Below are 24,836 nucleotides of genomic sequence, written 5' to 3' on the forward strand. Positions count from 1 at the left end.
CATGCGGTGCCGGTCCTTGAGCGGGGCTTGCCGCTGGCTTGAAGAAAACCGTGAGGCATTGATTGAAGAGCAAGGCAGATTCAGATTCAATAGTTGGCTGAGTTATTTCCATTGGCAGCCCCTTCTCCCCAAGTCATCATTATTAATACATATAAAGTCACTTACTTTTCTCGCGCATGAAAGCGTGAGCACGCGATCAGGTCTCTTCTCGATTGAATCCTTGTTATGTTTTGCTTTTTTCATAATCTGACGATGATATGATCTGATTTGATCCCTGCGGGGTGGACGTTGGAACTTGGTCTGTTGACGTGGATGGAATTGGAACGGTGATTGGGTGGGATAGGAGGTGAGGGGGCCCTTGAGAAAATGCAGCTAGGCATGGAGCCTGGGCTGAATGGCATGGCAATTCATTCTTTCGGCGAAATCAAGCAAAAGATCAGGTGAGTTGACAGGGTGGAGATGGACGAGGAGCTAGTCCGGCGTCGACCGTCTAGGGGCTTTAATTTTGAACCCAGCGCGTACATCCTGGGTCGGGTGATTCGTTGTTGGCAATGTCGAATGAGAGAGGGCCCTTTTTCGAGAAGGTAAAGGGCAGACCGTGTTCGGATGTTGCGTATGGCATGATGCCATTATTGAAGTGACGGAATGAATCATGAAACTTGCGATATGCAATAAGTCATCTGATAATGTGGAGAAAAAGAAATTGGAAACGATAAAACGGGCTTGATATAGGGTTTAAGAATCGGGAGGAGCCATGGAAAACAAGTACGAAGTAAGCAGTACGGCGAATGTTCAGAACCAACAGCCTTGGAGGTGGATGAACGGATACTTGCCTTGCATCCAGTACTCGAACGAACAAGTCCTGATTTGGAAATGAACAATCTCTTGCCTGGCGAATTGAATTGCGCTGCAGGTGCTGATTGTTAGTTATAACTAGGCTTTGTTCAGAAGCAAGCCACATTGGAAATTGTTGATATCCGATCATTCCTTTGCTTTTCTTTCTATCCATTGTTCTCCGTATTTACCATCAAACCATCATCCAGCAACAAGAGACATGATGATGAGAACCATAATATAAGGAGACACAGAATACGCGGGCACAGCACAAGCCCCCGGATTTCGCCTCCTTCGTGGTCGTTCTATTTTTTTATTTACCATGAGTGGAACTGAGATGGTTTGTTCCGCCCATCCCGTAAGATCTTTTTTTTCCAGTGATTAAAGGATGTACGGGAAGGCATGTTTCGTCAGATAAGAATTGAAAAAATAATATTGTTCTATGAGCCTGTAATTCATTTCCCGCAAAGAGGCGGTGGTTGAGCGACGTAGGTTGAATGAAGCAGGGAGTCTAGCGCGTTGAGAACGACACAACTTCCACGCAGGATTCAAAACATTCATCACTTGCAAAAACTCAACTCCTTCCAGCCATCCCATAGCCGACCATGATATCGCCCTGCGATCCGGCCATCCTAAGCAACAATCCCCAGTTCAAGGCCCTCCATCAACAGTTGACAACGGCCATCTTAAACCCCGATGGCTCCACACGCGCCAATGCCACCGATCCGTCCCGGAGAGCAGTGCAGGCTGTAAGTTTTATGTCGGGCGGCCTGATGAGGAGGGTCTTATTTTCTGAGAGATGCGTGTATACATTGATGACGATAGACTGATTTCGAAAACAGGATCTCAAGAAGTACTTGGGAAGGGCGGTGAAAGCGCGGATATTGACCAGGGTGGTTGCGCAGGTTGCGGTAGGGGATGGGAACGGGAGTTTAGATGACGAGGTGAGTCCTCTATTTCGGAAAGATTTATGGATAAGGGGATGGCAATGCTATCTTTTCCTTTGCATAGAGAATACCAATATATACATTATATCATTGACTGACACTTTTGAGGCTTCTGATACTTCAAGCTCCGAAACCTTGTTTCTGTCATCGTTCTCTACCTTCAACACTCCCCCAATAATAACAATAAAGAGAACGGAAATAAACAAATCTCCCCGGACGAGACCTCCGAGCTCCTCTCTCTTCTCTCCCCAGATCTGAAAAAGTTCCACTCGGCAATTCCCTCCCTCATCCCTAGCATCACCGCCATCCTCGCCGCGGACCTCACTCATCTAAAAACCCTCGCCAACGCCTCACCCCCTGTCAACAACAGCAGCAACAATGACAGACACAACTACCAAACCGCCACAAACACCACCTCCTTTTCCTCCTCCGCCCGCATCGCAACCAACAAGAGCAAAAATACCCAACCACGCCCCAGTAACCGTCTCCGCCCCCTCTCCCTCAAACCCTCCCCAACCGATATATCCCTCCCATCCCAACTCTCCAGCCGCTTGCGCACCCTCCGTACAATCCAATCGCACGACCTCCCCACAGCCCGGAACAAAATGACAGTCACGGCCGCAGCTGTATTGGCGGCCCATGCGGAAGTGATGGAGCGCGTGATACATATCCTTGAGCGGGCCAAGCACGGCGTTTTAGCGCGCGGGGTGAAAGCGAGAGCGGACCATGTGGCAGTCGTGTTGGAGGGGGTTGAAGGGAAGGTTTGGTATGCTATTTCTTTTTTACTTTGTTCTTCTTCATTTTGCATTAAAACCGCACATGTTCAAGGGGTGGAAAAGCTAAATTTGTTTTTATTATATGTAGTATCATGAGACACGAAATGCTCTCTGCAATCTACACGCCGGAAACCACAGCTGCGCTGACGCGTTACCGCGATCATCTGGGCGATACGCGTCTGCGGTTGGAGGAGAGGAGGAAACAGGCGTTGTTAGAGCTCGAGGCGTACGAGCGGGCGGATATGGGGGAAATGGGAAAACGAGAAGCTGCAGGTGTTGTGGAAGGTAAAGGTGACGAGGGTGGTGGTGGTGATGGTTCAGGGAAGCCAGGAGCAATGGTGGAGATTGCAAGGAGGTATGGAGCTCTGGTCAAGGAGGTTGAGGGTGTTAAGATGGAGATTAGGAGGTTGGGAACCTGAAGCCTGATAATGGGCCACTTTTCAGGGTTGGAGTTTTGGGGTGAACTGTTTGATACACCTCTCTATTTGTTTCTTCTTATTGGCCATGTGGTGCAGAGTTTGGCTTGTTCACCGCTTCCGCGGCAGAAAATATTTTCTTGGCAACGGCAAAATATATCCAGATAGATTGAAAGTCCATGACTGATTGCCAACTAACTCTGATGACTAGTTTTTTTATTCTAAGAAAAGATCGCCTCTATTCGCATTTAAGCCATCTAGAAATACGACTACCTTCTCTCCTTGCTTCCTTCTCAACAGACGAAATACAGCCTCCGTACACAAGGAAAAAGGCCTCAAATACAAGTTACTCCCTACCCCGCTCCCCTCACTCGAACAAATTCAACCGACAAACAACACAGTCATAGTCCGAAAACTATGACGGACGCCGACTCCCTCTCAATCTACGACGAAATTGAAATCGAAGACATGACCTACGACGCCACATTACAGATCTACCACTACCCATGTCCCTGCGGCGACCGGTTCGAGATCGGCGTTGCCGACCTGCGCGATGGAGAGGAGATCGCGGTGTGTCCCAGTTGCAGTTTGATGGTTAGGGTTATTTATGATTTGGTAAGTCGACCAAACGGGGAAAGGATGGAATAGATTAAATTGTTTGGGAAATTAAGAAGAGGGGAGTAAGAGGGGGAGGGAGGGGGCCGAGGGGTGCAGAAAATGTTTGGTTTGCTGTTTTATTTTTATTTATTTCTTTATTCGCTAACGGTGTGTTGTTTTTGGAAATTGCAATAGGATGATCTGCCTAAAGAAAGCGATGCGAGCGCTGGTGCTATCGCGATTACTGCGTAAAGCGTGAGCGGTAATGAGGAGAGAATGTTGAAAAGGGCGGAATGCACACCCATGTATATTCGTTTACGCTGGGGGGGAGAGAGGGGGGATTACATAACAGAGCCCATTCTATACCGATTTCCAGCAGGGAAACTCAACCTTGGAATCATGGAAGGGAAGACAGAAGGGATAGGAGATGATAGCGAAAGAAAAGGCTAGAAGTCGACATACGATAGGATTCATTGGGATCCTATGCTATGTCCGGTAAATGGCGTGCTCCTACTATCCAGCCTTCATGCAACGGAAGAGAGATATCTCACGAAATACGGATAGTTCTTGAACAACACCTGATCTGACACAGGTTACCTGTTCTCTTTTTCTGTGACTGTCACACGAAATCCCATGTTGCAGCGGAAGACGAAAAATGGTGCCGGGTTGAACGATTCTTCCTACATTGGAAGCGTGTAATAGCATTCGCCTTACAACGCTACGGCCTTCATGATATATTATGAGAATACTCTCCGCGCTCTTTCTAGTCATACGAAAACCGGTTATGTTCGTATCTGAGGGAGAGAACATGGAGGCAGGAACGCAAATAAAAAAACCCATGGCAGTTAGCTCCTAGGACATATACCATGATAGTTGGGCTTTTTTTTTTAAATTTCGAGGAGTGTGGGGCAGGTTACACTTCATCAATCGTCCCTTTGAATTTCAATGTTGATTCTCGCTCGATTCACCCTATACAGAAATAGCTCGCTCTATACAGTATGTAAATAATACAAAATCAATCCGCTTCCAGGGACACGGTTCCACAGCATGCGTAAATTCAACGATATGGATGGCTAACTCCATCTCCATCTCCATTGCCAGGAGCCTATTCCTCCCTCGTGCCTCATATCATAACACAAGTACAGCAACCACATAACATCAGCTGAAGTCAGGCAACCAGTTCCACAAATCGCAAAGCCCTAAACCTCCTTCTCCCCATAGATATCATACTCCATGCTTAGACCAAGCTCCTTGTTCAGCAGAGTGGTCAAATTCGAGCCGTCGCGCAGATATATCCACTGGCCCTTGATGAATTCGCGTGTGCCTTCCTTCTCATCCATGTGGTCTCCCTGGTCAACCCAATCGTAGCGTTTGGGCCCTGAGACGGGCGAGCTGAGCCATATTTGCTTGTTGGGAGGCTGCTTGTTAAGCACGTAGACGCCAGCGTCTGGGACTGTGATGTTAAGTACGCCGGCCTGGACAAATTTGAAACATTTTTAGTTTTGGGAACAGTCCAGGGAGAAAATAGAGGAGGGAAAGAGAAGACATGGCATAGGAATGATATATGCTAAGTTTATAAGCTATGTTGGATCCCAAAATGCAACGGATCACACATATATACGGGTTGGAATAAATACATACGCTATACTCTGCCTCAACATCGGACCCGTTTTCCTGCATTTGCTCCACCTTCGTCAGGAGCACGTTAAAATAATCCTCCACATATTCACGGTACTGCTCCTCTGTCAACGGTGTTGGCTGTGTGACATGGTTCGCTCCACCAGCGATATTTGAATTTGACGACTCGGGATTGGGAGGAGTGGGGTTGGAAGAGTGGGGGGTGATGCCTTTGCGGAGTGAAGGCGTGGTGTGTAGTTGGCGGTAGAAGGCTCTCGCTGAGCTTTCGTGTCGTAGTTGTCTAAAGTTTGAAGAACGCAATTGGGTGCGGGGAGTGACGGAGGCCACGATAGCGGAGAGCGGAGTGAGAGCGATAGTGGCCGCTGGGGTGCGGAGAAGAGAGGAGGTAGCGCGAGAGGTTGTCCGGGGGAGCATTGTGATGGAGGATCAAGATGGCGATGGGGAGAGAATTGAGAGGAATTGGAGTATCTTGTCTTGTTTTTATAGTAGTAAGCTCATGTAAGGGTGAGCGCGGGGTGGATGTGAAAATTGTACCGTGGCGGATGGATGCAATGAGCGGAGTGGTCTGATATGTGTCGGAGTGGTGTGATGTTCGAGATGCGCGGTCATGACGCCACAAACTTCCATCGACTTGACATCAGCAGCAACAACAGCAACAACAGCAACAAGAGCAGCTATCTTCATCACCTTTTGGAATTACCACATGTTAAGTGCGTGTGTTTGTGGGAAGATTTATTCTATTTGAATTTCCCATTCCTGTAGCATCTACTATTTATTCAATCGTAGTTAGTCCCGTACAACGAGGACCACGCAGCTGAGAAAGGGAAGGGACAGTCAAGCTCCATATAAATTCGCACGGAATATGTATGTAAATCTGTACATTTCTTTGGGACTGCTCCCTGTCTCTTCCCTAATTGTTATCTCTTAGAAACTACCCCAGAGACCCGCGTGGCCGAACTTACATCGCCCTTTTCAATACACAGGGGCGGCTCTAATCCCATATACTACATGTATATACAGAGGCGACTCAGAAACTCGATTTACCAGATCTACATACATGAGCAAGCGTCACCTATCAGGAGACTTTAAGAATATACTAAACAGCATCTCCTGCCTCTTCAATCGCTGTTCCGCCTTCCATCTCCACAGCTGTATCATGGCACCCAAAAGCACACTCGGGGGCGGGGCGAAACCACCTCAGCAGATGCGGAACATCACTAGCAGACCACGTTTAACCCATTTCCTCTGCCTGCCATTGGTAAACTCAATCTCCATTCCACAGCTAGTCTCATCCCTGGCAGAATTCCGGGATTCCATCCCACTCGTACCTCCCCCTGTCTCCGCTCTTGTAGCAGCTTCAGCTCAGCTCCCTCACACACCCCTTTTCCCTAATGGAGCGCTGAGGCCACTAGGCACTTTGCACCTGACCCTTGGGGTCATGAGTCTGCCTACCAAAGAGCGCCTAGAGGGAGCGCTGGCATTCTTTCACTCATTGGATCTTGAATCGATGTTGCGAGATGTGGAGGCTCAGGCGAGGGCTGTAACGGCCGGCGAAAGTGGTATATCAAATGCCATCGCTGCTGATACGGCACCACAGCCGCTTATAATTGATTTAAAATCCCTACATGCGCTTCCCAAAGCGAGGGCTGCCACAATTCTTCACGCGCAGCCCGTCGATAACACATCCCGCCTCTACCAATTCTGCGTCAGTTTGCGGAATAAATTTATCGAGGCTGGTTTTATAGAGCAGGAGATGATCAAAAACTCTCCTAGGTCCAAGAACCAAGCCGGTAGGATCAGTGGTAATAAGGTACATGCAGATGGATCGGATTCTGAAGGCCTCGAGGGAGGCCATGGCGACAACGATGATAAGAACAGCAACATCGGTGCAGCCTCCTTGTCCACTCAAGCCGAAGCACCCTCATTGCCGTCGGATCGAAATGCCCGAAAACCACGTCCGCTCCTCCTACACGCCACTATCGCCAATACGGTCTATCTACCCCGTCGCAAGCAGCGGGATGGGAAGCGCAAGGAACCGTTCAAGTTCGACGCGCGGCCGCTTCTGATGGAATTTGGCGATTATGAATTCCCGAACACCGACTTAGATAGCTGGGATCAGGAGCGTGCATACGGTAAGAACCATGCCTTATCGTTGGAAGTTGAAGGGGAGGGGGAGGGGGAGGACAAGGAGGAGGATGAAGTGCTGGAAAAGCAGAAAGAGAGTAAGAGGGAGAGAAGGGAGAAGGGGCCCTTTGTCTGGGCGAGGAATATTCCCATTGATCGTGTTTGTATTTGCGAGATGGGCGCAAAGCCGGTATCTGATGATGGTGCGAACGGTGGGCAGTTGCTGGGTGAGGCCTATGTTAGTATTGCGGAGGAAAGTTTGGTATTTGCGCCGCGGGTGGCAGGGGATGGAGATGGAGATAATGGGGATCGGTCGGATGATGGGGGTGTTAAGCTACATTAAGCAGTATGGATCTTGTTATACGGTGATATGTGGCGGGAACTATGCCATTTGGGCGAAAACTTAAAAGCAATGTATATATATGTCAATACATATGTGGATGGAATAGGGTGGAGTGATATGAAGCGATGATATCGGCTAGAACATATGGTATAATCAATTGTTTATAAACAGTGAGAGGCAAAGAGAAAAAGATGTTATTGAAAAATGCTCCCCAAAGAGCGCCTATCCAATCCCTTGGTATATATACCTGAAGACAGCTTAAGAAAGGACTTGCAAAGGATAAGGAGGAAAGAATTCCACAGAAATTGTACTTTGTGCAGCCGAAAAGAGCCACGTTGCCCCTTGAATTAGAGAGTATGAATGATAAGAGTGATAAAAAGTGGGAATATTCCTCCCAACAAGGGACACAAAAATCATCGTACTTTGCCCATAATCGTTTCCACCCCACGTTCCACGTATAATTCCGCAGCTTTAGCCTTCACAGCGCTGACCATCGACCTCTCGAAATCATCTCGACTCCTCAATACCGCCTCTACCCACGACAGCTGCAAATCCCAATATTCGGTTTTAAAAGCCTCATAGACAGCCACAACTCCCGCCGCCTTTTCGGCCTCCAGTAGCCTAACAAGCCAATCAACCACCCGCCATCGATCCTTAATCGTAGCAGCAAACGCGTCTGGGAATTTCTGGAAAAACCCGAACACGGTCAAGACGTCGTCTTTAAACTTATCCGTGAAGGGGTCTTGGCGGCGCAGCTTGGCGCCCTTGTTGCGGATAGCGGACAAGTAGCGCACGAGCAGCTCGTCGGAAAGCTCCTCAATGAGAATATCCGTGAGACTTGAGTGAAGCACGGCGCTATAGTCGGACATGTAGTCTTCAAAGGTAGAGATCATGCGCTTGACAGCAAACTCGCCATACCATTTCGGCGTGAAGAAGTCCGGCAGCGTGGTGCGGAAGTCAACTGTGAAGATTAGGTCGATGAAGAGGCTTATGCAATGTGTGCTGAGATCAACATAGCCATCACGCAGGCTGTCGAGCTCCATAGTGGCACGAGATGAGAGGTATTTGGGCGTGACAAGCGGTTCGAAGTCACGGTTGAAGCGCGAGAGGTAGCCCAGTTGGCCCGAGGCTTCGTCATGGTCGTCGATACAGGCAATTTGGTCGTTGGCAACTGCGATGAGCCAGTCTTGAAGCTGCTGCAGTCCCTCGGACTGATCTGTAGTGGGGTTTTTGTAGCGTGCGCATTCTTCGTCAAGGACGGTTTGCCAGGTGGTTTGTCGAGTCTTCAGAGCGCGGAACATGGCGTCTATAACCCCCTCCGTGACATCTGTTCGATCAGAATAGCTTGCGGCCATGAGCTGCTCGTGGATCATTCGCCACATATCTCCAAGCGTCTTTGTACGGAAGTATCCTTCCGAATTAGTATCCAAAGCATCCATATCTCGTTCAAGGAATGATTTCTTGTCAGTTGCAAACATCCGCTCCATCCACTCATCCAACGTTTTGATAATGAGGTTCCGCCAATCCCGGACAAGCTCACCCTCACGGTCATCCAGAACGTTGGGAACAAGGTCTGATTGTTTCCAACCCAGCTTCGCCATTTTCTTATAGTACTTCTCAGACCAATGTATGATTGCAAGCATATTAGCCGTGGGGAGCTCAGGATCATCGACGAACTCGATGAGCCAGTCATGCATCATTCGGTGATAGATATTTGTGTAGACCTTGTATATCTTCCACTTCTTCGGCATAAGAGACTGCATGCCCTGTTTCACAGTAAACAAATCGTTGAAGAACCACTTAAAGCTCTTCTCTAGCTTCTCTGGATCGTCAAGGAAAGTCTCCTTAGACTTCTCAAACTGAGTCTGCGCATAAAGCTCGATACTCTTGAGAAAGTTCTCTTTATAGCCCCTGACGGTCTTAGGGCCAAGGTTCATAGACTTGAACCGGCTCGCCAGTGCCTTGTGGTCCTTTTGGGCTTCCTGCAAAGCCCGAACCTTGGAATCGTTCTTCTCTTCGTTCATAACAATCAGAGCCAGCCGGACTACCATACTCCGGTTGTCTGTCTGTACCAATGGGATAAGGTTCATAATTGCAGTTCCAACGTGATCATCGAACCACTCTATCACAGAATCAAGCCTCTGAAACCATTCAACCAAAGTTGCCTCGTTACTGCTATCCCGCGCTTTCCGAATTTGATCCATGGCTTCGTCTCTGAAATCCCTTAGCCTGGTAATGGCCATATGAGCATTGAGCAAATTCGGTTGATTTTCAAGATCCTGGTCATCCTCTCTCAACAGCCGCTCGACTTCGGTAAGATCGTTATGGAAGCTCTCCAGCCCCTTCTTCATCATTATCGTAGCTTCGAAATTCCGCTGTATCCTAGCCAACTTGTCTATTTGCGAGAAATCCCCAACAGTTCCTTGAGACTCTGCACATAGTTTATCTATACCCTGCAGTTCATCTCTGGTTTTCAAAACATGCCGTTGACCCTCGGTAAGCTGGCTTATGCTCCGTTGCACGGTTTCAAGTTGGTCCCTCAATCCTTCCCGAAGCTGTGCATCCACCGCCGCCTTTTTTCTCGAATATTCGGCCTTCAGAGCCGGAATCTTATCTAAATCTTCCGGGTGACGCAGAAGATCTTCTAGGCGGGGCATAGCAACCCCGCCATCGATGTTACTGTCATCTACCATCGCTTTTGGTTTCTGAAACACCATGTTCGGTTTATGGGGCAGTTTTGGCGTGGAGTTGCGTCCTGGGGCTTGACTCGGTGCAGGAAACAACGCAGGGGGATCGGGTTCAGGCCTCGGCCGTAATAAAGAAAGCGAATATGGCGTCGAATCGGCTATGGGTTTTGTGTCTGTAGGGGACGGCGCATTTGCAAATGCAAGGGCGGACGACACAGGGTTCGAGTTGGAGGCATCAATTGCGGCGGGTGGTTCAAAGGACGGACTTGGCCAGCGTTTCACAGTCGCAATGGCTACTAAGCGTGACAGTGTAGACTTTGACGGAGAGGATTGTAGACTGAGAACCGGCAATGTAGAGGAGGAGGTTGCACTGGGGATAGGAGTGGTAATAGTAGTAGCAGGAGTCGTACGAAGAGGTTGGTTAGCCCCGATATCAGGGGTCAAGGACTCTAGCGTCGGAGTTTCAGAATCAATCGACGAGACATTTGACGATATATTCTCCGGTTCCGCATTTGCTCCCGTCAAGGGCGTTTCGTTCTCAGTCGCCCCATCCTGCAGTTTTTCACTGCCCTGTTTAGCCGGGACAGTTGGCTCTTTGCCCTTATTACTCTTGATATGTTGCTCGATTGCGGCGGCCCGCTGCGCCACAGTAAATGTGGCGTCCTGACACATGCTGGCGCGGAAAAACCTGCCGGATGAGGCCAAGTCACCAGCCACATTTGGCGGTAATTTTTGGCGGCCCGGCATGGCCTCGGAGTAACGATTGTCCGACGATTCGGGGAATATTTCGTTTTGTGGCCCGAGACAGCGTTGGTTTTAATATCAACAAGGCAATTGGTAAGAGAGGGACTCACGCACGTTGAAACAGATCAATTCTGCCGGGGAATTGTGAAATACACAAGGTGAAAAAGAAATCCCGCATTTGTTTGAATCATCGCAGCAGTGTATCTGTTGTAAAAAGCAACCGGGTTCGGATAATCTCGCTCTGTCTGGGGTTGCTTGGGTTGATTTATCAGTGCTGGTAGCGAAGGACTTGGAATCCCGCTTGTGTCATACCTGTGGAACAAAGTCCTTGAGTTTGACTAGGCTTGGGGATAGAAAGGCGTGAAATAGCTGTGAAACGAACAAGAAGCGAACTGGGTTCTCTGGGGAAAGCTAAGTTGCAGCGACTTGCAAGTGAGCGAAACGGACACGCCAACTTCACACTGGAGAATCAAAGTTGGAGCGACGTACTCTGTTGCGTGTGAAAGGAGGAGAAATTGAAGGACAGCGCTTTGACTCAGGGTAAGAGGGGGGGCAACACACCGACAAGCAAACCCGCCTTTTTTACCTCCTGGTCCTCGGCCAGAACCATAACGGTTGCTATGTGACAGACCTACGAGTAACACAAAATCCATATACACACAGCAGCACGCGCGCCCACACACAAACAACCATACGCCCGCCTGCTCAACTTCCTGCATGCTTTTTCGAAAAAAAATTCCCCCACTCCGCTCTCACACCATAAGAAATGACCTACTTCCGCATCACCCTCATTCGCTCCGCCATCGGCCTTCCCCGACGAACAACAGGTGTCTTAATGGCCCTCGGTCTCAAAAAGCGCATGCAAACCGTCTTCTACCCCGTAACACCTGACGTGGCTGGACAGATCATGAAGGTGAAAGAACTGGTATCGGTGCGGGAGGTTGAGAAGCCGTTGACGAAGCTGGAGGTGCATTTAGAGCGGAAGCCGGATCCGGGATATTACATGGAGAAGACCGCAGAGGAGGTGTTTAAGATGAAGAGAGAGGCGTGATTTGGGAAGGGCTGTTTGTTTTATTTCCCCTTTCTTTTATATGTATAGATATTCTGTTTGTTTCGTTTTGGGAGCTGGTCAATGGGTTAGGAACGCTCCATATTAGCGATGCGAGCGAGTCCACAACAACGACAACCACCTACTTTACCTGACGAGGCCGCGGGCATGAGAGCGGAAAAATCCCATCTCGTGTTCCTCCATCCCGGCCACGATCTATCATTCATATATGAAGACTTCTCACTCCCGCTCCCGATCTTACGGAAGCAGGAAATTTTCCTCCCATGCCTTTCGGATGCCGCAAGTGCTAACATTCACGAATCCCCTCAATCCAACTCTCACCCCGCCCCAGCTTTTTGTATGTACAGTACATGTATGTACATGTTTGTATACTATTAGATCGAACTACCGCTTTTCATTCTCCCATTGCTACGTAATTCAAGATATCGAACTGTTTGATATGCTGCTAAGATTACCAATACATGTATATTCTTGACCAAATATTTTGTATTTCTATTATACCCCCACGGCAAACATACCCCCTGATAAGACCAGCGTAATTCTGACCTCCCACTATGAGAAAGGAGACAGCGGTATATTTTATTGAAACCGTTATAGGGTGAAAATTAACAAGTGAAAAAATAAAAAAACACCCGAACTATTACTCCGTAGGAATATATACAAACTTCATATTTTTCAGAAAAAAATGAACACACAGCCATCAGGTCAGGAAATAGGACGCACATGCGTAGATCTCTTCAAGCAGTGAGAGGAGGGGTTAACAGAGTACATAAATACAAAAAGAAAATAAACGCCAACTCTGATATACAACCCCTGAAACCTTCAATTCATGTTTCTTCCCCCCCATTCTTTGGCACCACATACCTTAATTAACTCCGCGATGGCCCACGCCGCCTACAATTTTTGCTTTCGTTGCTTTTCTTCCTCTTTTTCAAAGAATCAAGCAAGATACAACGTATCCAAAAACCCCTCCGCAAGCCTACTCACAATGCTCTTGTCCGGAATACTGCCCGCAACCCCATACAGTGCCGACGCATCACCCCTCTCCTTCTCAACCTTCAGCCCCAGCTTCTTCCGCTCCGCCACCTTCGCTTTTTCCTGCTCAACAACAGCGACAAGATCCGCAATAAGCTTCTCCACAGCCGCCGCCGTGGGCACTGTGAACGCCACATGGATCGCGGGCGGGGTTTGGAGCGCATTGAGATGCCAGCCTTTAGCCGATAGCGCGTCGGCAATGTCGTAGATGTCGATTTCCGGCGTCGCAGATTGCCACGCGACGACGCTGACACTGGGCTTGCCTATGACGGCGAGCGCGGTGGAGAGGGCTGGATGTTCGCGGATTGCCTGTTCGAACGTGCGGGCCGCAGCCATGATCTGGTGGCAGCAGTCGATGTACCCGGATTCGCCCAAGGCCATGAGGCTGACCCAGCAGGCGGCGATGAGGGCGCCGGGCCGCGAGCCAGCCATGGAAGGCGAGGCATAGACGCCGCCAGACCAGGTGGGGAGGATGAAGTATTGGTAGCTGCGCAGGGCGCGGTTGCGATAGAGGACGACGGAGCTGCCCTTGGAGGCGAAGCCGTATTTGTGCGTGTCAGCGCTGATGCTAGTGACGCCTGGAAGGCGGAAGTCGAAGCCGCCTTGTTCCTCGTAAGGGGAGGGGTAGCCGGCGCGTTTAAGGAAGGCGATGACAAAGGAGCCCAGGCAGCAGTCGACGTGAAGAGGGATTTTGTGCTTGAGGGCGAGGCGGGAGAGGGCTGGGATGTCATCGACTATGCCATGCGGGAAGTTTGGCGCCGAGCCAACGAGGAGGATTGTGTTTGGGTTGATGAGGCGGCGGACTGCGCGAATGTCGACTTTGTAGTCGGGAGCGGAACAAGGGACCATGTGAAGCTTGATTCCAAAATAATGGCTCGCTTTGTTGAAAGCCGCATGAGCCGTGTAGGGAATGATCCTAGAATAGATTTAGTTTTCCCAGCAGGAAAAAGAATCCGCGAGGATCTTTGAAAATAGTTAAATTGAAGAGCTTACATCTCTGGCTCCGTAACTCGTCGCTCGACGTAAGCTTTCTGTCTCGCAGACAAACAGGCCATGAGAATCGACTCAGTGCCTCCACCAGTCGTCACACCTGCAGCGCCTTCCGGCGCATTGAACAGTCCAAGCACCTACGCGCATACATCAAGACTTAGAAGTGAACGACAATGTAAAAACCATCTCCAAGACTCACCATAGCCACCACCTCCGCCTCCATTTTCCTCACACCAGGAAAGACATCAGGATGGATTGGATTAGAAACGGCAAACCGGTGGAAAGCAGTCGTCTGCAGTCCAATCAAATCCTCCCCGCCATGGTAAACAGCACCGCTCACTCTTCCCTCCTCCCACTTGGTATGCTCCATACCAGCAAGTTTATCTAGTTCCGCGCGAATGTGACCATGACTCCAGCCCTGTTTAGGCAGGCTAGGGTTTTTAAGGATGCCAGGGGTCTGCGGAACGAGCTTGGCTTCCAACTTTGTTAGGGCGGTTGACACTTGTTTGTCTACCTTTCTGCGGACGCCGGGAGTGCGGAGGTAGAGAGAGTAGAATATGAGGCGCATATAGGAGCAGGCATTGTAAACGGTGCCAATGAGGCCATGGCCGCGGACGGTGTAGAAGGATCTGCGGACTAAGCGAAGAATAAAGAGAAAGAAGACAAGATTGCGAACTCTGATGGCGCGTTAGTTGTGGAATTGAAGGAATCATTCAAGAGGATATAAATACGTACAGGTTGAGGCTTGCAGAGGAAAAGATGATCGAGGTGGACCTGCTGGTGGACCTCAATTTGTTCTGAAGGGCGACAGGAAAAACCGCAGAGGAGGGCATTTTGGGAAGGCCTCTGCTATGAGAGGACTCTGTGTGATCATTCAACAGCAGCAAACAGCACAGAGACGATGGTTTTATTTTATTACTCTATGGGGAAATGATGAAGTCCAATCCGAGGTTTGCGGAGTATTTGCACATGCAAAAAATACAACATTGGTACCCTGTTGGCCAGCCATAGGACGCCGTAGATAGAGGTATCCGCACGGTACCTCTCGTCCCCACGCTGTTTCAACCGTGGAAGTCCTGCCGGTACCGATATGGCCAATCAGAAGCCAGCATCGGCGGGATTTGCCAGTACGGTAACATAAATGGTAACTGTCCATACCGAAATACAACAACGGCTGCTATTCAAAGGATAATGAGATCGGTATTTCTGGTGTTTCTATGCCACAGTGGGTGACTGCACATATCAGTGTGGCCAGTTCATATACAGGATTGCAATGTAATGTGTCCCATATAGGTTGTTATAATTCATGATGAAACCGGAACTTGTAATTGTGTTACGCGCTTTCGCATTCGTACTCGCATTGTCCCGTATGTTCAAGTTCTAGCAAGCAAATGAGAGTAAAGACAAGAATTTGCTGGAAGATACGCAGTCGACACTGGAATTTCACACAAAACGTACTAATACATCGTCACGAAGCAAGGCCTAGCAGATAAACCAAAAATAAAAAAGGGAGAGAGATAATAAACGACAGACAAATACACACAAAAGGGGAAAAGCAAAATCGCAATGAATAAAACAAGGAAAGAGAAAGTAAAAGGACAGTTGAGAGGGGTAGGTTTATGCGACGGTACACACCGTTGGAAGCAAGGCCAGTCAAAAATATTTCAGAAACAACAGCAGGAAACAATGTATAAATTATCATCATGTTTAATTTAAAGCCTCGTTTCTATCCGGTGACCTTGTAGATGGACTCGGCCAGTCTCTTGACATTGGCGCTGGTGATGCCAGCAACGGAGATTCGGCCGTCCTTGGTAGCATAGACGGAGTGCTATATAAGGGGGAACAGCGGGGATACGTTAGTTGTGCTTCCCAGAGAGAAGAAGGGGCTCTGTGGGGGAAGATGATCTGAGAGACGGATATGATATCCACGTATGGAAACGTACCTCCTTAGCAAGCTTTTCCATCTGCTCGGGTTTCAAGCCTGTGTATGCGAACATTCCGATCTATACCGTTTGGTTTAATAGTGCGATTGTCAGCCTTGCAGCCGCTTATAGCATACAACCAGCAAAAAAGAAAAGAAAAGAAAAGAGTGGGAACAACATACCTGGCTAGTAATATGGCTCCAATCATGCTTGCTGCCCAGCGCCTCGAGGTTCTCCTTAAGGAGTGCACGCATTTTGATAATGCGATCAGCCATGCCCTTCACTTCTCCAAGCCACTGCTGGTTGAGCTTAGGATCATTGAGGATCGTCGAGGCAATGCGGGCGCCATGGATGGGCGGATTGGAGTACAGGGGGCGGACGAGGATCTTGATCTGCGAATCAACACGCTTCTTCTCCTCAGCAGACTCGCAGACGACGGAGAATGTGCCGACTCGTTCGCCGTATAGTCCCTAACAGGAGAACAGAGATGACTTTAGCAACAGCTTTAAAAAATTTTAGCCGGACCTCTCCACCAGGACCCCGGCCTCCAGGGAAAGATAGATAGGATCCCTCTTCTTGGGGCATGTGTGCTCCGAGGCTTACCATATTCTTCGCAAAGCTTTGGCAAAGCACAACTCCATGCCCCTCAGCCAGGAAATGACGGAGCGCATACGCATCGCGGTCTGTATCCCCACTCGCAAAGCCCTGGTAGGCCATATCGAAAAAAGCAAAGTGCCCCTTGGCCTTCATCACATCGCTAATCTGGCGCCACTGCGCTTGGGTCGGGTCAATGCCCGTGGGGTTATGTGCGCAGGCGTGCAGCAAGAAGACACTGTTGGCAGGCGCAGCTTGGATATCGGCAATCATGCCCTCGAAGTCGAGGCCGATGGTGTCCTTGTTGTAATAGCGATACTTCTCGACCTGCAGACCGGAGTCCTTGAAGACAGCGGCATGGTTCGCCCAGCTGGGGGTGGGGATGTAGATCTTTTTGCCGTGCGGGTAGAAACGTTCGAGGAAGGCCCCGCCTATCCGTAGAGCGCCGGTGCCGGAGATGGTTTGGGTGATGGCGATACGGTCTTCTTTGATGGCGGGACTAGAGGGCCCAAATGCAAGAGAGGCGGCGGCTTTGGTGAAGGAGGGCACACCAGTGATGCCAGCGTACTCCTTGTCAGGGTTCGAATTGATCACTTTTTCTTCGGCGGCGCGGACGGAGGGGAGGACGTATGGCTTCCCCTGATCATCACCTAGGCAAAGGGAAAAAAAGAATTCGGATTAGTCAATGGATTCCAGTAGAGCATCTAACATCCACAGGAGGATCAAAAACGAAATGGAAATACAGTATACGTACGGTAGGCCCCGACGCCGAGGTTGATCTTGTCCTTGAATGTGTCCGCTTTGAAGGCCTCCGTGATGCCCAAAATCGCATCCTAGCAGCGACACGCACGGTCAGCGAAGACTTGCTTGGTGCCAACCGGCAAAATTTCACCATACCGGAGGGCCCTGGGGCACATTGGACCAGGTGGAAGCTGGACGAGCACCAGCAGCGAACATCCGCAGGGCAACATCACGAGTCGCAGCCTTTTGGCCGGCGACTCTCAGGGTGGACAACATGGCGATATCGGACTGCAGGAAGATGACACACGGGCTGAGGAAAATGTATTGAGTGATCTATTATCCACGAAGAACTCCGCAAGAAATATCAAAACGGGTGGGAGTTGATACGGAGTGAGTCAGAGAAAATTTACTATTATTATATTGGCTTGTGGAAACAAACGATGGCAATTGTCTCTATAATAAGGAACTTCGATATTTGGAGTGAAAAAAAAAAAAAAAAGCCAACACTCTTTTGTATCTTCAGCCAGCCAGTTACAGTTCAACTTTCAAGAATTGCTTTTTCCTTTGGCTTCTTTCTCACCGAAAGCACAAAAATCCCCTTCGCCTTATCGAATGCCGAATCCTTCTACCAATGGCCAGGGGTGTATGCAGCGGTTGATTGATCCCTGGCTTGATGCTTGCAGAATCCACATGCACTGCACTGCGTACTCCATACTGCATACTGTGATGCACGGCATGGGTGCTGTGATTGGCGACGATATGTCAGGGGTAGGCTTAAGTTCGGCTGTTTGTTTTTGAGATAAAAAACATGATATCTTCCACGGCTGTTTCGGCTAAGGGGCGGAGAAGAATAATGATGATATGTTTATATAGAGATATATAAATTATTGTGCCCATTCGCAGCCAGCTTTACAAGAGTCTCTTTTCACATCCATGCCCTGGTGCCCGGAGTCAGTTACATTCAGATATGCCCTCCAAAGTAGGCCGCTTGCGACTTCAGATACGGTAGAAGTAGCAACAGTGGCCAGTGAGAGGGAGAAAGGAAGAAGACAAACATGACCATCGATCTCAATTGTGAAGAGCAGGATATAAGGGAATAATATCACTCTAGCCGGGCAAGCAGAATTGCCAATCTCCAGCTTCATCATGTTTTTCATTGTAACTAACCTCCTTGTTTAAGCAAAGACGCAATCTTAGACAATCACGCCGTAATAAATAACGACTCGATGGTAATAATATACCTATATACACATGCATGATCGGTCTACCGGAACACCCCTCACCCAAGCCGAACCCCAGCCTGCCGATTCCTCCTCGCTGTTGCCCCCATCGCATTATTCATTCCCGTATGCTGGCTACTATCCAACGTACTCATCGCCTCCCGCTTCTTCTCCTCTTCAATCTTCTTCAGGTGCTTTTCCGTCTTCATCTTCCCGCTTCCCTTGCCATGGAACTGGTGCGAAAGGTGCTTAAACGCCTCTTTCTGGTCCATCAACCGACCAAAATCATCCACATACTTCAGCTGTACGTCCGGCTTATACTCGCGGTTGAAGATCTCGGCCATCTGGCGCGACTCTAGCTGGTCGCGCTGCTTGTTTTCCTGCCGTGCGTACTCCTCCCGGTCCCGAGCGGTCATGCGGTCCAGCTTGCCCGAGGCACGGTCGCGTTCTCGCTGGAGTCGAGCGCGTCGCTCTGCTTCCGCTTCGCGCCGTTGCTTCTCTTGTAGGAATCGTTGGCGCTCACGGTGGAGGGTGTTCAGCTCGCCCGCATTTGATTCCTTTACCAGTCCACGTTGCTTAAGCATGGCGAGTGTAGCACCGAGACCCTTGTCAAGTGTCGATTCCTCTTCTAATCCAGTAGCGGTAATATCAGCAGCTGGCGTGGTATCGCTTCTCTTCAAGCGTTCTTGGAGATCCTCTTCATCTTCAATATCATTATACGACCGCTCCATATCCATATCCACATCTTCGTGCCTTTCTTCTTTCACTTCAGGAGATGCTTCTTTCGGCCGTGAGACTGAGCGCTGGCGACGATCAGGGAGTGTGGGGCGCTGCAGGTTTGCGACAAATTCAGATGTCTCATCGATAACCAGACCAGGACCGTCATCCTCACCATTCGCATTGTCCAAATCCATCCCATTCTGCGCTTGTTCCGACTCATCTCGCAATTGTCTTGCGATATCCTCCGGGCGAACCTTCTTCCTTTTCTTGAATGCAGTTCGTCTCTGCGCCGCTAGCGATGCTTGCAAATCCTCATCGTCAACGAAAGATACGTCCCTATCTGATTGCCTCGGGGCGCGGGTCGAAAGTCCATTACTGGGAGCTACTGAATCCACTTCCATATTATCTCCATTGGATTGCACACCAGTACCACCGTTAGGAATATCTGTAGTTTCTATAGTTGGGAAGATATCATCCTCATCCACCGCTTTTCGCCTCGTAGATTTCGTCTTCTTCTTTTTCGGTTTCTTGATTTTAATGTCTGTCGCTTCCTGGTAGTCTGATGGCGTCGCTGTAGTTTCGGGCATGATATCGAGGTTGACAGGCTGCGCCTTTAACTTCGACGACACATCCTGCCGCTTGGCCATCCGCTCTTCCTCATTTATAACTTTAGCATCCAATGTAAACCGTTTCCTCTTCTTCCCGTCGATCTCCTCGTCATATTGCTCCAGAATAGAACCGGAACCAGATCCATCGAAATCATTAGGATCATACACCGGCTTCTTTTTCTTCAAAGCCAATCTCTCGTTGAGCCGCTCCCGGTCTCGTAAATCGATATTCTCCAACTCATCGCCTTCCTCCTCATTTTCATCGATCGTGGTATCCTTAAGCGTAAGAATCTGCTCCCCTCCCGCTTCGAAATCACCTAGCTCATGCCCAACCCTCACGCCCGCCAGATCCTTAGCAGTATATTCCGCAATCCGCTCCCTCTCGGCAAGTTCCTCTGCGAGCCTCTTTGCGCGCTCCTTCTCGACCTTCCGCTGCCGCTTCTTCTGCTGCTTCAGCCAAGTTTTGGTATCCAAAGCAGCCTCCTCGGAATCGAGCTCGCCAAGCCCCTTGCCTTCGAGCTTCACCAGTTTCTGAGCTTTTTCACGGGCCCGCTTAATAGCGTCCAGTTTCTCCTGGCGCTTCTTCTTCGCCTCAGCTTCATCTTGGTATTTCTTCCAGTTGTCGTATCCCTGTGCCTGCCGCGATTCTAACGTGCTTGCTGGTTCGTCACCCGAGGAATCCGAATCGTTGCCATCTCTTGATGGCTTGAAAACGGGCCCATCGTTGTTGTTATCAGTGGCGCCGGGGACTGGAAGAGGTTTCAGGCCAAGAGCGACTCGGATCTTATTATTCTGCTCAATAGACAGAGCATCTGCCATAACTGCTTAAAGAAAATCGAAAGATACGCTTTTTTTTTTGGTGGGATATACGGACAAAACGTGGCACAAAGAGATATCTAATACAGCTTGTCAACTTTGACAACAAACCGTACATCTCTTATACGATACAAAGTTCTCCCAACTCCGGAACTTCACCAAAATCCGGTCCGAACCAAAACGGGTCTAGCGTCCCTCACTCCACAAGCTACAAAAAGAAAAAAATATCTTGAGAACTTCCATTTCTCTTCTCCTTTTTTCTCCCTCATCACAACAAACCCAGATCTGTGTCCAGCAGTCCTGATCCAACTAGAGTATTCGTGCTCTGGTTGTGTTTCGGTTGTTATTGCTGGACAGCTCGACGATTCATGGAGCCATCAAGGATTACCCCTCAAATGGTGTCAATTTCCGGTCGACAGATCTCAGAGAGAACCTCAGCGGCCCAGTTTTTCCTTTTTGCCTTGTGCGAAATGGAATTTAACACTCTGCCTTGAGCTCCCTCCCCGTTTCGACGGACTGGTGAATTCGGTAAGGTGGCTGGGTTCCTTCTGAGGGCGTCATATTCCACCTCCCTTTACCGATCTTGGTCCCTTTTCCAATTACTTGGGGAAGGGATTGTGGCCGTCGGCTGATGAGGTTAGGGAAAAACCATGACCTGCCAACATATAATTATTAATTCGACTGTTTATTTCTGGCTAGCTCATCTCGTTTGGGAGGAGGATGTGAAGAAAGAGAGATTAGCCCAAAACATGCCATCAGTTATGATATTCGACAGAGCTTGAAGCGTATTCAACAGAGCCTGCAATCGGCCCCTCCATACCATTCTCTATTTTTTTTCAATTCTGTCTATAACTGCAAAGGTATCCCATGTGCGAGGTGTGTCGTAAACAATCAATGAAAGAAACCCATAGCAGTCATCAAATAACACGAATGTGAAAACTCCTGTACACCAGACAGCCCCACGCCATATTCCTATCTAAACAGAGCAAAGCACTCACAAGGAAAATTGGAGAAAATAGGATGAAAAATAAAATAAAATGTTACAGCAGCTTCAATGACCCCGTAACCCCATCCACAATCCCCTTAGGCCCCAAAACCCCCAACACAGTCCGGCTGCCGCTGGCAACCTGCGTCCGGCCCGCGTCCTGAATAACCTGCGCGCAAAGCCCCAAACTAACAGCCTGCGCCTGAAGCACCAGCAGTTCCTCCTCGCTCCTAACTTGCAGCGCGACTTTGGCTTGCCCGCCGCGCTCCCAGCGTTTGAGGATAGGTGAGTCCGGTGCGCGCGCGAGGTAGTACTTGTAGCAGGCAAGAGTTGCGTGGGAGCATTGAGCGGCGATTTTCCCTGTTAGAAAATAATTTTTAATTTTTTTTTTATTAATAAATGTTTTTCCGGTTAAGTATTGCAACGCGGGAGCAGCAGCATTGATTCATAAGAGAAATGGAAAATAAAAGGGAAAAAAAAAAAAAAAAAAGGAAAGGAAAGGCGCAAAAGCAAAGAAGAAAACGAAACAGAAAAAAGAAATCCAAGAAGATAGATAAGCAGACAAACAAACCTTTCCCCATCCCCAGATCCGTCCTCACAACAAGCACAAGCTTGACCTCCTCCGTATTCCCCTCGAACGCAGCTAGCTCTCCCCGTCCATCACTCTCCTCCACATCCTCCTCCTCCGCCTCGCTCCCCTCCTCATCCTCATCCTCATCGCTCCTCTCCTCCTTACCATCCCTTCTACCCCCTCCTCTCGCAGACGCAGACGCAGACGCAGCCGCAGATCGAGACCCGGACCCCGATCCAAAAATCCCCAACGACGCTCCCTGCCCAATAAAGAAGCCCACGACTCCGGCTAGGATGGCGGTTGCGATGACCAGTGCGGTGGTGCTTGGGGGAACGCGCTCCGATGCGGGTAGGGAGGTCATTATGGGATAAATGAAAAAAAAAAAAAAAAGGGAAATAAATCCCAATTCAGGCGGCTGTTGGTTGGTATTCGTAGGGTGCGCTGCCGGGGTACAAAAAGGAGGGGGTGGAGGGAAGGGAAAGAAGGGCGAGTGAGGTTGGGGTTGAAAATATTTAATGGAGCAAATAACTTGAAGCTTGGAAGCTTGACTGTTTGCAAGCTTTTTGGCGTTTCTGGTGGTGGCTTCTCGGGCGGCGTCTGAACGCATTGAAAAACAAAAAAGAAAACAATAAGTTGTAATTTTTCAAGAAGCTACTGAATTGGCTGGTATCATTTAATCCATATCCATTGAAGTTCGATGTTCCTTTTTTATTGTTCAGCTTTCTCGATAAACTACCAAAATCTACGCAGCTGAGGAATGGTTTGCTCTTATTCCCGTGAAAACCAAGCAACATCAAACAACCGAAAGAAAAGAAACAAAAAAGATAAGAAAAAGACCTGTAGAAGATCATTAAATTGTGCATTTCCGCCTCAAAAATCTCTCTCACGACATGTGAACCATCAGTCAATGTCCCGTATGAAAAGGAAGAAAACCCTCCCTTGCTATATACAACTCATTTATATATCCCCTTCTCTAGTGAGTTATCCTCACATAATATAAAGAAAGAAGCGCGGGAAACCAGGAAAAGGAAAGAGGAAGAGGAAGAGGAAGAGGAAGCTGTTAATAAAATAGTGATAATGGTAAAATAGTACGAGTGGTAATAGAAAACAGAGATGGAAATAGATAGAAACAGTAATACAGAGCTTCCAAGCAGATACAAAAATAACTCAATACACGTACACATCTATACATCATTCTTACTGCCTAGCACCTGCGGCGGGGGTAACTTGAGGCCGTGGGCCCGCGAATCGCCGGCTCCTATCCAAACATACCATCATCAGCAGCTGACAATCGAAGTTGGGGGTGGGAAAAAATTAAATAGATAAAATAAATAAACTTACATAAAAGTCCTGCTGAGAAAGCTAATGCCCACCATGATAAGCCAGCTGGGAACCATGCCCACATAGTAAAGAACATGGGCCAGTGGCACACTCAGGCCGTACTTCGCAAGCGTTCCATCTATCGGGTGGAACGTGCTGTCATACGCCGGCCTGCCCTCCCAGGTCTTCTCGGAGTGTACCTTGTACATCGTCTCTGTGTCAACGGTCGTCGCGTTCACGCGGACGAAGTGGACGTCGGTGTTTGGTTTCGGCTGACCCGGTTCGCGCGCGGGGACCTGCCAATGCAAGACGGCGGGCGCCCCGGCAGATAAGATGGAGCAGAGGAGGCCCTGCTTTTCGCAGTTCAGTTTCGCGAGGGATGGAGAGGTCTGGTCGGCGGAGAAGAGTGGGATGGTGTCCTGTGGGGGTTTGTTAGTGGTTTTGATATATATATATATATATATATATATATATGTATGTATATTGATAATCTCCCCATTATAACGGAATAAATAGCACACATACCTCCCAAGCCTTATCCGCCTGCTTACACTGCCCGGCGCACATTCTATTCCCACCGGTGACGTAAATCAGCCACTCGCGAGCCGGGCCATCATCCTTGGGAGCCAGTAATGACTCCCAATTCCCGAGAGTGAGGAAGGTAACCTCCTTGTTGACGATCTTAGCCGCAGCGCCCTTGGAGCCCGCACCAGCACCGGTGGCAGCTGTGACAGCAGAATCGGCAGCGGAGCTCACGACAGGGGTAGCGGTGGGGAGGAGGGATTTAACTTTATCGAACCAGCCTTGAACCTGCGCCTTCAGCGGGACCTGATCTTGCGCCGCAGCCAGTGCTGGCAGGAGGAGGATTGTTGATGACAGACGCATTGTGCGGGAAATGTGTAAGGGACGATAAAAACAAATGCAGTGACAGAAATATACCCCTCTCCTTTTTTCCCTCCTTTCTCGTCTTTCTTCGTTGTTCTTCGTTGTCCTTCGGTTTTGCCGGAAAAGGGAGCTAAGTCAAGGCCCTTTTGTCGGTTGGCCCTTTGTTTTTCCCCTTGGCTAAAGGACAACTATAACATAAGGAGGCTATGAGGTGTTTATTCCGCAGGCAACTCGTTCACTATTGTAGGGATCTC

The 24,836-nt window shown here is 49.1% G+C and overlaps 10 protein-coding genes across 10 annotated transcripts; 3 read left to right on the top strand and 7 right to left on the bottom strand.

Annotated features, from left to right (window-relative positions):
• Positions 1-1,439: 1,439 nt before the first annotated feature.
• On the top strand, positions 1,440-3,822 carry HCBG_04087 (diphthamide biosynthesis protein; the record flags this gene model as incomplete). Its single annotated transcript, XM_045431136.1, has 5 exons — positions 1,440-1,583; positions 1,907-2,547; positions 2,646-2,912; positions 3,285-3,588; positions 3,766-3,822. The coding sequence occupies 5 exons, from the start codon at positions 1,440-1,442 to the stop codon at positions 3,820-3,822; spliced, it is 1,413 nt and encodes a 470-aa protein (XP_045287689.1).
• A 692-nt stretch (positions 3,823-4,514) lies between these two features.
• HCBG_04088 (mitochondrial iron uptake protein) lies at positions 4,515-5,622 on the bottom strand (the record flags this gene model as incomplete). Its single annotated transcript, XM_045431137.1, has 2 exons — positions 4,515-5,045; positions 5,212-5,622. The coding sequence occupies 2 exons, from the start codon at positions 5,620-5,622 to the stop codon at positions 4,770-4,772; spliced, it is 687 nt and encodes a 228-aa protein (XP_045287690.1).
• Positions 5,623-5,870: 248 nt separating this feature from the next.
• HCBG_04089 (uncharacterized protein) lies at positions 5,871-7,675 on the top strand (the record flags this gene model as incomplete). Its single annotated transcript, XM_045431138.1, has 2 exons — positions 5,871-6,072; positions 6,137-7,675. The coding sequence occupies one exon, from the start codon at positions 6,365-6,367 to the stop codon at positions 7,673-7,675; it is 1,311 nt and encodes a 436-aa protein (XP_045287691.1).
• Positions 7,676-8,088: 413 nt separating this feature from the next.
• Positions 8,089-11,109, bottom strand: HCBG_04090 (SNARE-binding exocyst subunit SEC6; the record flags this gene model as incomplete). The annotated part of the gene is made up of 1 exon (XM_045431139.1): positions 8,089-11,109. One exon carries the CDS (start codon positions 11,107-11,109, stop codon positions 8,089-8,091), a length of 3,021 nt encoding a protein of 1,006 aa, XP_045287692.1.
• Positions 11,110-11,205: 96 nt separating this feature from the next.
• HCBG_04091 (mitochondrial 54S ribosomal protein YmL33) lies at positions 11,206-12,571 on the top strand (the record flags this gene model as incomplete). Its single annotated transcript, XM_045431140.1, has 1 exon — positions 11,206-12,571. One exon carries the CDS (start codon positions 11,873-11,875, stop codon positions 12,155-12,157), a length of 285 nt encoding a protein of 94 aa, XP_045287693.1.
• Positions 12,572-13,114: 543 nt separating this feature from the next.
• On the bottom strand, positions 13,115-15,033 carry HCBG_04092 (sphingosine-1-phosphate lyase; the record flags this gene model as incomplete). The annotated part of the gene is made up of 4 exons (XM_045431141.1): positions 13,115-14,126; positions 14,204-14,337; positions 14,400-14,877; positions 14,936-15,033. The coding sequence occupies 4 exons, from the start codon at positions 15,031-15,033 to the stop codon at positions 13,115-13,117; spliced, it is 1,722 nt and encodes a 573-aa protein (XP_045287694.1).
• Positions 15,034-15,505: 472 nt separating this feature from the next.
• Positions 15,506-17,734, bottom strand: HCBG_04093 (aspartate aminotransferase; the record flags this gene model as incomplete). The annotated part of the gene is made up of 6 exons (XM_045431142.1): positions 15,506-16,028; positions 16,144-16,203; positions 16,305-16,592; positions 16,726-17,366; positions 17,471-17,549; positions 17,614-17,734. The coding sequence occupies 6 exons, from the start codon at positions 17,731-17,733 to the stop codon at positions 15,927-15,929; spliced, it is 1,290 nt and encodes a 429-aa protein (XP_045287695.1).
• Positions 17,735-18,558: 824 nt separating this feature from the next.
• On the bottom strand, positions 18,559-20,824 carry HCBG_04094 (U4/U6.U5 tri-snRNP-associated protein snu66; the record flags this gene model as incomplete). Its single annotated transcript, XM_045431143.1, has 1 exon — positions 18,559-20,824. The coding sequence occupies one exon, from the start codon at positions 20,822-20,824 to the stop codon at positions 18,737-18,739; it is 2,088 nt and encodes a 695-aa protein (XP_045287696.1).
• Positions 20,825-21,861: 1,037 nt separating this feature from the next.
• Positions 21,862-22,738, bottom strand: HCBG_04095 (peptidyl-tRNA hydrolase; the record flags this gene model as incomplete). The annotated part of the gene is made up of 2 exons (XM_045431144.1): positions 21,862-22,166; positions 22,378-22,738. 2 exons carry the CDS (start codon positions 22,736-22,738, stop codon positions 21,862-21,864), a joined length of 666 nt encoding a protein of 221 aa, XP_045287697.1.
• Positions 22,739-23,121: 383 nt separating this feature from the next.
• On the bottom strand, positions 23,122-24,673 carry HCBG_04096 (uncharacterized protein; the record flags this gene model as incomplete). Its single annotated transcript, XM_045431145.1, has 3 exons — positions 23,122-23,635; positions 23,719-24,116; positions 24,223-24,673. 3 exons carry the CDS (start codon positions 24,580-24,582, stop codon positions 23,575-23,577), a joined length of 819 nt encoding a protein of 272 aa, XP_045287698.1.
• Positions 24,674-24,836: the final 163 nt, after the last annotated feature.

The sequence above is a fragment of the Histoplasma capsulatum genome (assembly GCF_000150115.1).
Source record: "Histoplasma capsulatum G186AR genomic scaffold supercont2.5, whole genome shotgun sequence".
Taxonomy (NCBI): Eukaryota; Fungi; Ascomycota; class Eurotiomycetes; order Onygenales; family Ajellomycetaceae; genus Histoplasma; species Histoplasma capsulatum.